The sequence below is a fragment of the Ranitomeya imitator genome, chromosome 1 (assembly GCF_032444005.1).
Source record: "Ranitomeya imitator isolate aRanImi1 chromosome 1, aRanImi1.pri, whole genome shotgun sequence".
NCBI classification, from domain to species: Eukaryota; Metazoa; Chordata; class Amphibia; order Anura; family Dendrobatidae; genus Ranitomeya; species Ranitomeya imitator.
In genome coordinates, this window is record NC_091282.1 from 770,024,609 (window position 1) to 770,037,886 (window position 13,278).

Sequence of the window (13,278 nt, forward strand, 5' to 3'; positions counted from 1 at the left end):
CCACTTCTGCCCGCTCCACCGCCGTCCATACCTTCTCCTGCCCGCTCCACCGCCGTTCATACCTTCTCCTGCCCGCTCCACCGCCGTTCATACCTTCTCCTGCCCGCTCCACTGCCGTTCATACCTTCTCCTGCCCGCTCTACTGCCGTTCATACCTTCTCCTGCCCGCTCCACCACCGTTCAAACCTTCTCCTGCCCGCTCTACTGCCGTTCATACCTTCTCCTGCCCGCTCCACCGCCGTTCATACCTTCTCCTGCCCGCTCCACTGCCGTTCATACCTTCTCCTGCCCGCTCCACCGCCATTCATACCTTTTCCTGCTCGCTCCACCACGTTTTATACCTTCTCCTGCCCGCTCCACCTCTGTTCATACCCACTCCTGTCAGCTCCACTGCAGTTCATAGCCACTTATGCCCGATGCACCGCTGTTCATACCCACTCCTGCCAGCTGCAACACAACAATGCATGAAACCAAGAGTCTGGATGCCCTGAGTGGGCGCTGTGGCCCCTGTAGGCATTAGTGGATGTGAAGTGTCACCTGCGGCTCCTTGTGTTTGATCTTGCAGAGTACTCGCATGGCCCTGGATCACCTGGAATCTGTTCCGGAAAAGCTCAGCCTCCTGGATGACATGAAGGATCTCAATGTGAGTACAGCCAGGAAAGCGATCATTATTCCCTATGGCATCAGTGTTTTCTTGTGTTTTTTTTCCTTTAGTTAGTAAATTGATAGTGATTTGACCCAACAATTAAAAACATATTGTCCAGTTTTGTGTATGGAGTGTAAAGAATGGAGGTTTCCAGTCTGGTTGAATGGAGACACCTGGGGTCACTGTCAGATGTATTCATTCATTACTATGGAGGTGTTTTTGTTTTTTGGCGTTTTTCCCTTCACTTCTTCTCGGAGCCATAAGTTATTTTTTTGTGTGTGTGTCTGCATAGCCATTTTTTTTGTAATTCTTTTTACGGGACAAGTTATTTTTTTAATGGCACCATCCATTTTTACCATATAATCCATTAAAAGAGCAGATCAAAATTCCAAATGGAGTGAAATTATAAAAAAAAAAAAAATAGATACTAATTAAAACGCCCATAATTTCACCATGGATTTGTGATAATTTCATGTTTTTTCAGATCAATACGATCACAATGATCCCAAATTGAGTTGGCAAGCCATCAGCACCCTGCCATAGTGCAGTGGAGGAGGGCTGGGCCATGAGAGAAGGGACCCCACACTTTTTTCAACTTTTAAAGGGAACCAGTCATGGGCACCAATGATCCAAACCTGGCTGCGGCGTTTCAAGAAAGACGGCCGGCGACTATGAGGAGACACCTGACAACTTTGGCGCGGTCCCAACCAGCGGCACAGCTCCAGTTATTGACCGGTCGCTCAATTTGTGCACATGTGAGGGAGACCTGTCAATCACCGGGGAGAGAGGAGAAGCCGGCCAGTGGCTGTGTCGGACTGTGGTCTCTTTCCATAGCCGGTTCTTCAGATGTTTGTGGCTGCAATCGCATGGCCAGGTTTGGATTTGTACAGCCCCCGTTCCAGGCTGTCATAGGTGGCCATGGTGTGTGATCGGAGCCTCTGATGGGGGCTGAACATGTCATGAAGGGCTTCAGATAATAAGTGCGATCCCAGAGTATGGTCACGTTCACAAGGTCAGTATTGGGTCATTATTTCATTCCAGTATTGGTAACCAAGAGTGGGAGATAATCCAGAAGTGGTGCACATGTTTCTATTCCACTTTCCTCTCATTGTTCCTCTCCTGGTTTTGGCTACAAAAACTGATGTAAAATACTGACCGAATACTGAAGGTGTGAACCTGGCCAAACACTGCAATCAGTCCAGAATGACCATGCAACACCCATGGAAAGGACACTGCAGATTCTGATTACATCTCTGCAAACCGGGGCACCATGCTGGGGAGACACACAGGGCCAGAGGACAGAGTGGTTTGCAAGTCGCCATGACAACCAGAATGAACACCACCTTCCTTTACACTGCAGGCTGCAGTTCCAAGACTGGAGCATTGCGTTGTGTAAGCGGCTTCTCTGATTAACCGTTTTTTTCTGAGGCCGAATCCTTTATTGTGCTTCTTCCTTTCATGTGAAAGTGACCCTATTACAGCGGGATGGTCTGGGCCACATCTTGTAAACCACGTTGCACTATGTGGGCAGAGTCCCGGCCACGCAGGCGGGGTTGTGCGTGGTAGCAAAGGTCTGTTCTAGCAGAGAGAAGGCAGGAACCCAGGCTGTCAACCTTTAATCCCTGGACCCCAGGAGCTGAGAAGCAGCTGAGCTCTCACAATGTGCAGCTGTGATGAATAGACCCCTAGGACATCGACATTCACTGATGTAAGGAAATATTCCGGTGTGAGGGAACAATGGCGGAAATAGTGCAGGCAGCGACCTTGAGAACATGATCTGAATGGGGCTGGCATGAATGCTCCTATTCTTCAGGCTGCGGTGTCAGCGCTCCACTATGGTGCGGCTCAGACCCTCGGCTACAATGGGGTCCTGTGGAGGAGAATACACCGAGCGCCCAGCGATGGGAACGTGCGGACGCAGCTATGAGAGATGCATTGTTCCATTCAGCCACGTCTGGCGCTGCGGCCTGGGATTAGCGGCCTCCTGCCACATCGGGACATTTCTTTCATATTTGTGTACTGGACCTTACCACGAGAGCACAATCTCAGATAATGGTGGAGGGGGTCTTAATGAAGGCTATCGGATGGGATATCGATGGCAGGGACGTCCTTGCAGCTCACGGGCTCTATTCTTCTACCAGAGTTTGTTTTATGGGTACAATTATAGCGGAGGGGGGACGTTGTCCCATATGTGGGGGTGTGCGGAGAGATGAAATGGGAAACAGGTGTGCGGCCGTGGCTCCGCTCTGTGCATCACAAAAGACGGCAGGTTCAGCCGCAACTCGCAGCCTCTGGTAATTGTGCAAGAAGCAGGGCCAAGATATAGAGAATCATTTATGAGGACAAAGAAATCCAATATATTTCATCTCGGCACAATACATCATTCCTGTCGGCTGCTGCTCCGCGCCAGAGGCCGGGAACATTTCTCCGATAAATTCTGATCTTTCAGATTGTAGGGGAGAGGAATGCAGCAAGGACAGGGTCCACGGCCAAGCCCCAGGGGTCCTGACACTTACACCCTGTGACCTACAGACGGGATGGAGGACGATGAGAGGCCACATCCTCTATATACAGGCGCCGGGTACCCAAAGCCATTCCCTGAATCTGTGCCTCCGAGGCCTGTGACGATAATGGACAGTGAAGGACAGACACATTCGTAATTGCAGTTGTGGCGCTTTTCTTCCTGTAATTTGCGCCTTCTTTGCCGTCTCTTTGATGGAGGTCGTGGTTTTGTAGGTTTGTCATAGTGAGCAGTGTTTTGCACTCATTCATTCATTGTGGGGGGTGGGGGTTTGTTTTGTTTTTGTGCACAAATCTCCTCCAGGCCCCACTGAAGTTTTTTTTTCTGTCTGTCTGAAATATTTCTGGGAATTTTGTGAAAGTGTTTGCAATAATGAGTTTGGGGGAAAAAGGCTAAAGACCGAATGCGAATACATTTTTGATTCTGTGTAAATGTTTGGACCCATGTGATCCAATGTAATGAATTTTGTCCAAAAAAGCATGAATGAATACCACCCAAATAAGAAGTAACTGCAAAAGCCACACAGGTGATGAATGAGTACCAGGGAGCAGGTACGTGGCTGCGTGGTGCTGCTAGGACCCCCACATTGAATACTGGGGTCATAGCGATGGTAAGGCGTGTACTTGAGGCAAAGAGATTATCCTGAGTCCAGCTGCCATTTGTAGGAAACCGGTCGCCCTCAGTAGGTGCTGCCTCCTGAGTGCATTGGTGCATTTCTCTAGCGCCCCCATGTTGTGGGAACGTTCAGGCATCCATGATGTCTCGTCCCCTCAATTCTCCCCTGGAGGATAATGTTTGGTGACATTGTGTCGTTTTCTCTTTGCAGGACTCTCATCTGCAGAGAGAAGTGATGGAGGAACGATACGCTCAGTACCGAGAGATTGTTGGCTCCCTGCAGCAGCAGCTGGAAGACTCCAAGCGCAGGATCCAGGAGTGTCGGGTAATGGGGGTCAGCCGTATGAGTAAGGGGTCTCCACCATACAAGTGCCCAGATGTGGAGGGGCGACCGCACTTGGAATCATTATGGCTTTTTTTTGCATATTTGCCTATACTGGCGGTCAGTGCGGGACCTATGCAGGAAGCAAAGAAGGACACAGAAGCAGATCCGTCACCAGCAGTTTGACGGGGAGACGTGGCACTGATGCTGGTGTTCACACTTACTGATTTGGAGCTTGCCCTCTTCTCCCCTGGTGCCTCAGCCACTCTGGCCTCCACTCCGTACACTACAGACTTATTGTAATGGTGCCAGAGTCCACTGGTCACCTCCTAATGCATGTGACTGCTGGCCGCGTCTTTGGTGGGTGAGCTGCACGCTCCACACCGATGATAAAGGCACAGACAATTTATAACCTGCAGACCCCTGTGTGCTTCATTCACATACAGAGCAGGCGACTGCCATATAAAGGGACCTGTCTTTCCAGCCATTGCAGCCGCTCAGGAGCATTTTACATGATGGGCAAGGGGCAGAACTCACCCAAACATTTCCCATAAACATGGTGGGGTTGTGATCATTTTGTTGCACACTTCTGTGAGCCTCCACCTTCCAGACAAATGACACCCACTGTAGTTTTAGTATCTGAGGCCCCTGTACACATTAAGCTAAAGTAGTGCGACCCCCAACGTCAGCTGAATGTTCATCGTGCAGAGTGTATGGGGGATTTTAGTGTAACTAGAGGCTCGGTCCAGGCACTTGGCCTGCATAGACTCACCTGACTTCACATATTAACGGCTTAGCCATAGGGTGCCTCTGGGATAGGACCCCATCTTGAGGATGGGCCCCTCCTGTAATGCTGGCTGTGGAGACATGGCCGCTCTTTGGATTGAATTCTCTGGGTGTTCTGTAGCCTGTTGAGCCAAATAATTGACATGGATTCATGTCTCAGGCGGGGGGCTCTGAAGTGTGGCCGTGGTCAGCAACATCCGACCTGGGAGCAAACTAGAATCAGAATGGTCTTCAGCCCTTCGATGTGTCCTTGTTTCTCTTGGGCCACGCTCTTGTGATGGTGCTGACCGAGGAGCTGGTGTCTGCCTAGTGTTCCCTCACACACTTGTTTTCTGTCCTTTTCTATGTGAATTACTTATTTGCTGAGAATCACTGTTTATGCAGCGAGTTGTTTCTCTGCACAAATGAGTCGTCTCCACTTGGCTGATTTTCAGATGAATTTGCAGTAAATGCTCGGAAATCCTGCATTGCAAACTGTGTCCGAGGTGAAAGGCGCACAGACTTCTGATGCGGATTTCTATTCAAAAACCACCTTGAAATAAACTTTCGTCACCATTATAGCCCCAGAACGGAGCCAGAATTGCAAATATAATTCCGTTTTTCAGGTTGCTCCTTGGGTGTTTCTCTGTCAGTGACACCAATGCTGCCTTCTGAGACTCCTGAAAAGTCAATATGCCTATGCAGTGGGACGTCTTTGCTGTGTCTTGTACGTCTGCCAATCCTGGACTAAGTTTCCTCTTCTTATGCCTTAAAGGAGGAAAAATTCAAGGCTGATGTCCAGAGCGCCCGGTTGTCAGCTTTATCTGCATCCTTGAGGGGGAATGGCAGCTTCCTGTCAAGCTCTCTGCGTTCAGGCACCAACTGTAAGTATTCGGCAGTGTCCCAGCAATGGCCAAAGCCAACTTCACCAGATGACGATCACCAGTGAGAATCACAAGTGAAGCTGCGATGAAGGGAAATGTTCACTGTCTCTCCCACAACTTCCCGATGGGGACAATTTCACAGCAAGACAAATATACTCACCTGAGAATGAGAGAAAAGCTTTACACTAATCCTTCAGAGCTGCACTCAGTGTTCCGCTGCTGCAGTCAGTGTGTCAGTAACCTTCATCTCTAATACTCACATAAGCACACTTGTTTTCCTCTGAAATTATCCCTAACTGCAAATTGTGTGATGAATTCTGTGAGAACTAGACTGTGAACATTTACCTTCATACAGGTGTGCTGAAACTTATTATAGGGGAATATATGTCAGTAATGTATGTACACAGTGACTGCACCAGCAGAATAGTGAGTGCAGCTCTGGGGTATAATACAGGATGTAACTCAGGATCTGTAATGTAATGTATGTACACAGTGACTGCACCAGCAGAATAGTGAGTGCAGCTCTGGAGTATAATACAGGATGTAACTCAGGATCAATAATGTAATGTATGTACACAGTGACTGCATCCGCAGAATAGTGAGTGCAGCTCTGGAGGATAATACAGGGTGTACCTCGGGATCAGTAATGTATGTACACAGTGACTTCACCAGCAGAATAGTGAGTGCAGCTATGGAGTATAATACAGGATGTAACTCAGGATCAGTAATGTAATGTATGTACACAGTGACTGCACCAGCAGAATAGTGAGTGCAGCTCTGGAGTATAATACAGGGTGTACCTCAGGATCAGTAATGTATGTACACAGTGACTGCACCAGCAGAATAGTGAGTGCAGCTCTGGAGTATAATACAGGGTGTACCTCAGGATCAGTAATGTATGTACACAGTGACTGCACCAGCAGAATAGTGAGCGCAGCTCTGGAGTACAGTACAGTATGTCATAAGTTCAACATAAGGTTCAGGTGTTGGGTCTTCTCATGGTGTTGGAGGTGGTGGTGGCTATGAGGGTCTCTGCTAGTTGGAGTTTGAGCTGTGTTGTGCTGAGTTAATGATTTGTGTGTGGTTATTTGCACTCCTCGGTGGGAGCTGCTACAGACTTCACCACTTCCTTTTTAGTCCCCTGCAGTGTAGTGACCGAGTAGAAAGGTCTTTCTGACCCGGTTACTTAATGAAGTATGCATTGTAGCCTGGCGAGTCCATTCATCTGAGTAGAGCTAATCACATCAGGCCTCATTCCTGGATCCATTCCCAGTAGTAGTACTGTGTGTATTGGGGTGGGGGTTGACTCTCTAGGTGGGCTGTATTCCTTGGCTCACCCAAGTCGGTGATGCTGAGGTCTCCGATACTGATTGTGCTGTCTGGAGATAGGACATTCCTTACTTTATATCCTGTCAGGTTCTGTTTGGCAGATTAAAGATGCCGTGTCAGGTTTAATTTCCTTTACGAAAAATTGCAGCGTAAAGCTGGAGGTCTGTAGTCTGGGGTTATTAGCGGGGTACTGGGGGGATTAGGGAGTCAGAACTTCTCCCTGATGATTTAAAGAATGACTAATTTCATTTGTTAGTGAGTTCTTAGTGTCTGTAACATAAGTGGCTGCTGCAGTGAGACTCTGTTAGTGGCGGGTGAGACAGTTCTAACATTTCTTACAATGTTACCGTGAGGTCATCCAGTGTCCCAATGGCTTTCACAATGGTGGGTTTTTCTATGAAGTTTAAAGTGCGACGCTCAGTGCTTGGCTTTATGTCAGATGATGGGTAAGGCTTGTAGGTCAAAGAGCAGCCATAGCTCTCATTCCTCTTGATGTCAGATTTGTCTGAAGTTTCATGCGATGTAACAATGTCCTGCGACAGTCGGTGGTGACCCTGCTGGAGCAGAGTCTAACTCTTGTTATTATATAGGGGGGAAAACAGTGATTGAGATGGGTAGTGGTAAATCCCTTTAAAGTTAATGGCATCTACTACATTTACCCACGTCTCTATGATCTAGATCTATATATATATACTTTGTATGTGGAAGCAGCCATCCTTGGAGTGTATGTCTAATGTTTTGGCAAACATAAAGGTGCAGATTTATTGGACTCGTCCATGCTGTTTGACCACGTGGTACCTATTTTGAGGGATATTGGATCCTGCTGACAGATTCCCTTTAAAGGGACTCTGTCACCTGAATTTGGCGGGCTATGTAAATGCCCTGTGTCTGGTCCGATGGGCGGTGTTCTTGAATTTGAGCAGGTTTCCTCCGTAGTTCACGCGTGCACAATGCAATCTTGCCTTTGCATGCGGCGCCGCACTATGTCCCGGAAGTATTTTGCTGTGTTCCGGGACATAGTGCGGCGGCGCATGCACAGTAATGCTTTTTGGCTTTGCCTGCAGTTGGGCAAAGCATACTGCGCGTGCGCAAGGCAAGATTGCTTTGCGCAAGTGTAAACTACGGAGGAAACCTGCTCAAATTCAAGAAAATATTGCGGACAGCGGGAAAGGAAGGGGTGAATGAAAGAAGAGGAAACACCGCCCATCGGACCGGACACAGGGCATTTACATAACCCACCAAATTCAGGTGACAGAGTCCCTTTAAGGCTAGCTGGTGTTTTATGAATCTGATTTGGGCTAATATTTCTGTGGCTATGGATGTGAATGTTGTCTTTAGAGAGAAAGGTACTGGAGGAATATTTGATATCAATCCTTTACAGGGAATCTGTCAGCAGGAGAGACAGAATTGAGGGATGTGTCACTTGTCACAGTGCTGCTGCTGTTTACTAACTGTGAAGGAAACATTGCTGCGGGATGAAGATTGGCTGACTACACTAGTCCAGCACCGCCCCCTCCTGCGATAAGCAGCTTATGATCTATATACTTTCTACATGGAGAGGCTGGTGTGGGTGGGGTTGACTGGTGGAGTGATGTGTGGTGTGGGCAGGGTCAGCTGTTGTGGGGGTGGAGATAGGTGTGGTATGGGTGGGGCCAGATTTCTTAGCTCAGCTTCATGCAAAATCTAAAAGCTCTGATTGATCCTGTAATTGAAGTGATGCACGCCTTTGGATTCCGCTTCTCTTTACCTACATCAGGCAGTTCACAGACGAGGTAGCAAAAAACTGCTGACCAATTCCCTCTAATGGGCCTTACCGTGTGATTTGGGCAGGTGACAGTGGCCCTTTAAAAAAACAAAAAAAAAAAAACAAAGTAGTTTGACAATAAATGGCTTCACCCAATCACTAATCAAGAGTGGAGAAAAAGTTTTGGTGTTATCATTCATATTCTCTAAAAAAAAGGCCAAGAAAGCAAACATTCTGCTGGGGTATGTAAACTTTTGAGCACATTTCATTAAATGCTCAATAGATGTTAGACAATAAAGAGGAGCTTGTACTTTTAGGAATATAATAGGGGGTCCCCTTTAACCCCTTCATGACATTGGGATTTTCAGTTTTTCCGTGTTCGTTTTTCGCTCCCCTCCTTCCCAGAGCCATAACTTTTTTATTTTTCTGTCAATTTGGCCATGTGAGGGCTTATTTTTTGCGGGACGAGTTGTACTTTTGAACGACATCATTGGTTTTACCATGTCTTGTACTAGAAAACGGGAAAAAAATTCCAAGTGCGGTGAAATTGCAAAAAAAAGTGCAATCCCACACTTGTGTTTTGCTTGGCTTTTTTGCTAGGTTCACTAAATGCTGTCGCGTGAGGGCTTATTTTTTGCGTGCCAAGCTGGCGTTTTTAATGATAGCATTTTGGTGCAGATACGTTCTTTTGATCGCCCGTTATTGCATTTTAATTCAATGTCACGGCGACCAAAAAAACATAATTCTGGCGTTTCGAATTTCTCGCTACGCCGTTTAGCGATCAGGTTAATGCTTTTTTTTATTGATAGATCGGGTGATTCTGAACGCGGCGATACCAAATGTGTAGGTTCGATTTTTTTTTTTTGATTTTTTTTTTTATTGATTTATTTTGAATGGGGCGAAAGGGGGGTGATTTAAACTTTTATATATTTTTTTTTTTTTCACATTTTTTTTTACTTTTTATTTTTACTTTTGCCATGCTTCAATAGCCTCTGTAGGAGGCTAGAAGCAGGCACAACGCGATCGCCTCTGCTACATAGCAGCGATCTGATGTTCGCTGCTATGTATCAGAAATGCAGGTGTGCTGTGAGCGCCGACCACAGGGTGGCGCTCACAGCTACCGGCGATCAGTAACCATAGAGGTCTCAAGGACCTCTATGGTTACTATTCAGAAGCATCGCCGACCTTCGATCATGTGACGGGGTCGGCGATGCGATTATTTCCGGCCGCCCGGCCGGAAGCAGTAGTTAAATGCCGCTGTCTGCGTTTGACAGTGGCATTTAACTAGTTAATAGGCGCGGGCAGATCGCGATTCTGCCCGCGCCTATTACGGGCACATGTCAGCTGTTCAAAACAGCTGACATGTCCCGGCTTTGATGCAGGCTCACCGCCGGAGCCTGCATCAAAGCGGGGCTTCTGACCTCGGACGTACTATCCCGTCCGAGGTCAGAAAGGGGTTAACTCCAGTTGGCACTTAGGGGATGGGACGCTTATGTGTGAATGTGGCTTGAAGTGTTGTGAACTTAGAATAGCCAAATATGGACATGTGAATAATAATAATAATCTTTATTTTATATAGCGCTAACATATTCCGCAGAGCTTTACAGTTTGCGCACATTATCATCACTGTCCCCGATGGGGCTCACAATCTAGATTCCCTATCAGTATGTCTTTGGAATGTGGGAGGAAATCGGAGTACCCGGAGGAAACCCACGCAAACATGGGGAGAACATACAAACTCCTTGCAGATGTTGTCCTGGGTGGGATTAGAACCCAGGACCCCAGCGCTGCAGGGCTAACCACTGCGCCACCATGCTGCCCATGTGAATGAATCCAAAGAGTTGCACACAGGCAAGTGATTGTGAGTAGATGGTGGTGGAATGGCCCAGAATGGAATAATTGGTGAGGTGGGACCCCCTGGCGTAGGGGTGAGTGTGTCTGACAGTGTACGGAGCATACCACATCTCCTGGGCAGGGGAGGAAGCAAAAGACAATACTGACATTACAGCAGGGGATCACAGTGGATTCATTTTGTGAGGTAAAATATTTCACTGACTATTTTTAAAAAATATTTTACCTCACAAAATGTATCCTCTGCGATCTCCTGCTGTAATGTCAGTATTGTCTTTTGCTTCCTCCCCTGCCCAGGAGTTGTGCTATGTTCGGTACACGGTGACACACAGACAATTTTTAAAATGAACATTTGTTTGTGGTAAAACCCCTTTAAAAAGCAAATATCAACACCAACATGGCTCCTCCTAAAAAGTACGCCAATGACAATGAAAGGAAAGCATCAAAGGCACAAAGTCGAAGACAACAACGGGCAAATGAGACTCTTGAAGAGCAACAGCATTGCTGGGACAAAAGCAATGCATATAAGCGTAGGCGTCAAGCACATGAGTCCCCTGATGCAAAAGTCATTAGATTATCACAGGATGCCATTAGGCAACTAGTCCTCTATAAGTGGCTGAAAACCTTGGGCTGGTGTTGTTTGTCAATTTGTGTTTTTGTTGCTATCCTTTACACTAATTGTTTATGATATTTCTTCTTTCAGCGCCATTAAAAAAAGGCCATCATCCAAGTGTTGAGAGTGTGAAGGAGCACAGTATTGGCACTGCAGTGAGTGGAGCAGCCCCCTGAGAGGCGAGTGGGCCCTATAATCTGTCAACTGGCTTTGGATTGGTTACTGTGTCCCTGAGGAGTGATGTTGGACCTGTAGCTATTATTTCTCACAACCACTGTCCACCATTTTGTGTATGTAATGGTTCATGTGGAGGGGAGGCTTCTTTGTGTGTGGCTGTTGGAATCTGCTCATGTCCGTTAATCTGTGTCCATCTGCGGGCAGGTGCTAGTGTGATGATGGCAGCTTGTGAGCATAACCCCCAGCGGTGCCTTATATGAGGTATTTTGTGCTGGACTAACAGGACTTGCTGTCAGATCAGGAATCATGTGTTTTGTACTTATTGAGTTTATGTGAGAAGCTGCTAATATTACATTTCAATTTTGTGTAATAATGGTTATTGCCAAAAATAAATAATTTTTATTAATTATGGGCTAATTGTGTACATTATTTAGTATCTGCTGCTACCAGGCATTGCTGTGCCAACTGGCTATTAAATGGAATCTGTCAGCAGTGTTTATATGATAAACAAAAGTTGGCCTAGCTAATAATGGCACTTCCACATTGAATACTATACCTATAAACACATAGGAAGCAGATGCCAAGTAAGTAAAAAAATTACAAGAATCTTTATTAAACACTATATACACTTGTTTTAAAAAATATACCATATATATTTTTCAGTGGGTAAACACCAAATGGATCTGCAAACACAGGAATATTATTGCCAAAATATATATGTACACTATTATTTTCCCCTTAGATAAATTGGTCTCTAGTTGCTAAGTAAGGCTAGTTTCACATTTGCGGTTGGATCCGCAGCATTTAATCCGCAAGTGCAGGAAAAAACGCATAGAAACACGTACAAACGCGGCATTTTTTAGACGCATGCGGGGAACGCATGCGGTTAAAAAACGCTGCGTTTGTACGTGTTTCTTTGCGTTTTTTTCTGCGTTTGCGTTTTTGGTACGCATGGTGAAAAATTTAACAGGAGAAAAATCTAGATAACCAGACAGTGCCAATGGGACTACAGAGGGCGTGTATTATGGGATCTCTATATATAGACCCTTGAACAGCTGAAATCTTCAGATTTTGCTCCTGTATGCTGTCATAATGGATCTTCGCATGGAGAGCTTTTATTTCAACCTGGATTTAAGCATCAAGCTGTTTATTGCCTGTGTGTTTGCTTGGGAGCAAGACCGAAATCGCGAAAGATTGAGAAGGAGACAGCGTAGGCGTTTTTGGAGACACCCCATTATTGAATTACGTGAGAGACGTGGAGCCTATCACACGCTGTATGGCGAGCTTAATGCCATAAGATTGTTGACGTCATTGCGTCCTGATTCTGTTCTGCTATGCAGTATCCATTGGACACAGACTGAAGAGAAAATGGCTGTCCTACAAAACAGATCTATACTCATCAAGTCAGGTGTCAGAAATAATGAATTCATGATGCACATATAACAGCCTCATGAATTCACTATTTCTGACACATGTACAGGTGAGCATAGATATGCAGTGTTTATGACCACCATCGTCCCTTCACTTTGTGTGGAATTTTACGTACACAGATGAGAAAATGGAGGTTATACAAGGCAGTTCTCTACTCACCAGGTCAGGTGTCCTAACTAATGAGTTTTTGGACACCTGACCTGTTGAGTATAGTTCTGCATTGTATTTCCGCCATTTTCTCTTCAGTCTGCAACACTAAAGGAAGAGATTTTGGAGATAATACATTAAATATTGTTTTGGCCCACCTCATATCTCTATACTAAAGACACACAAAGCTGCAGTCATTTATTTGCTAACTACTGGAGCTATGATGTGGCCAA

The 13,278-nt window shown here is 46.2% G+C and overlaps 1 protein-coding gene across 9 annotated transcripts in view; it reads left to right on the forward strand.

The window, feature by feature from the left end:
* Nucleotides 1–11,872, forward strand: part of CEP128 (centrosomal protein 128) — a 264,011-nt gene extending 252,139 nt beyond the window's left edge. For 6 of the 9 annotated variants that reach the window (XM_069735747.1, XM_069735754.1, XM_069735749.1 and 3 more), the window contains 4 exons: nucleotides 566–643; nucleotides 3,994–4,107; nucleotides 5,645–5,753; nucleotides 11,381–11,872. In XM_069735747.1, coding sequence (XP_069591848.1) covers nucleotides 566–643; nucleotides 3,994–4,107; nucleotides 5,645–5,753; nucleotides 11,381–11,466 — 387 coding nt within the window. In that variant the 3' untranslated portion in view covers nucleotides 11,467–11,872. Of the gene's footprint in view, nucleotides 1–565; nucleotides 644–3,993; nucleotides 4,112–5,644; nucleotides 5,754–11,380 lie in introns of those variants that run through there. The other 3 variants (XM_069735756.1, XM_069735755.1, XM_069735753.1) reach the window with 2 other exon arrangements.
* The last annotated feature ends 1,406 nt before the right edge of the window (nucleotides 11,873–13,278 follow it).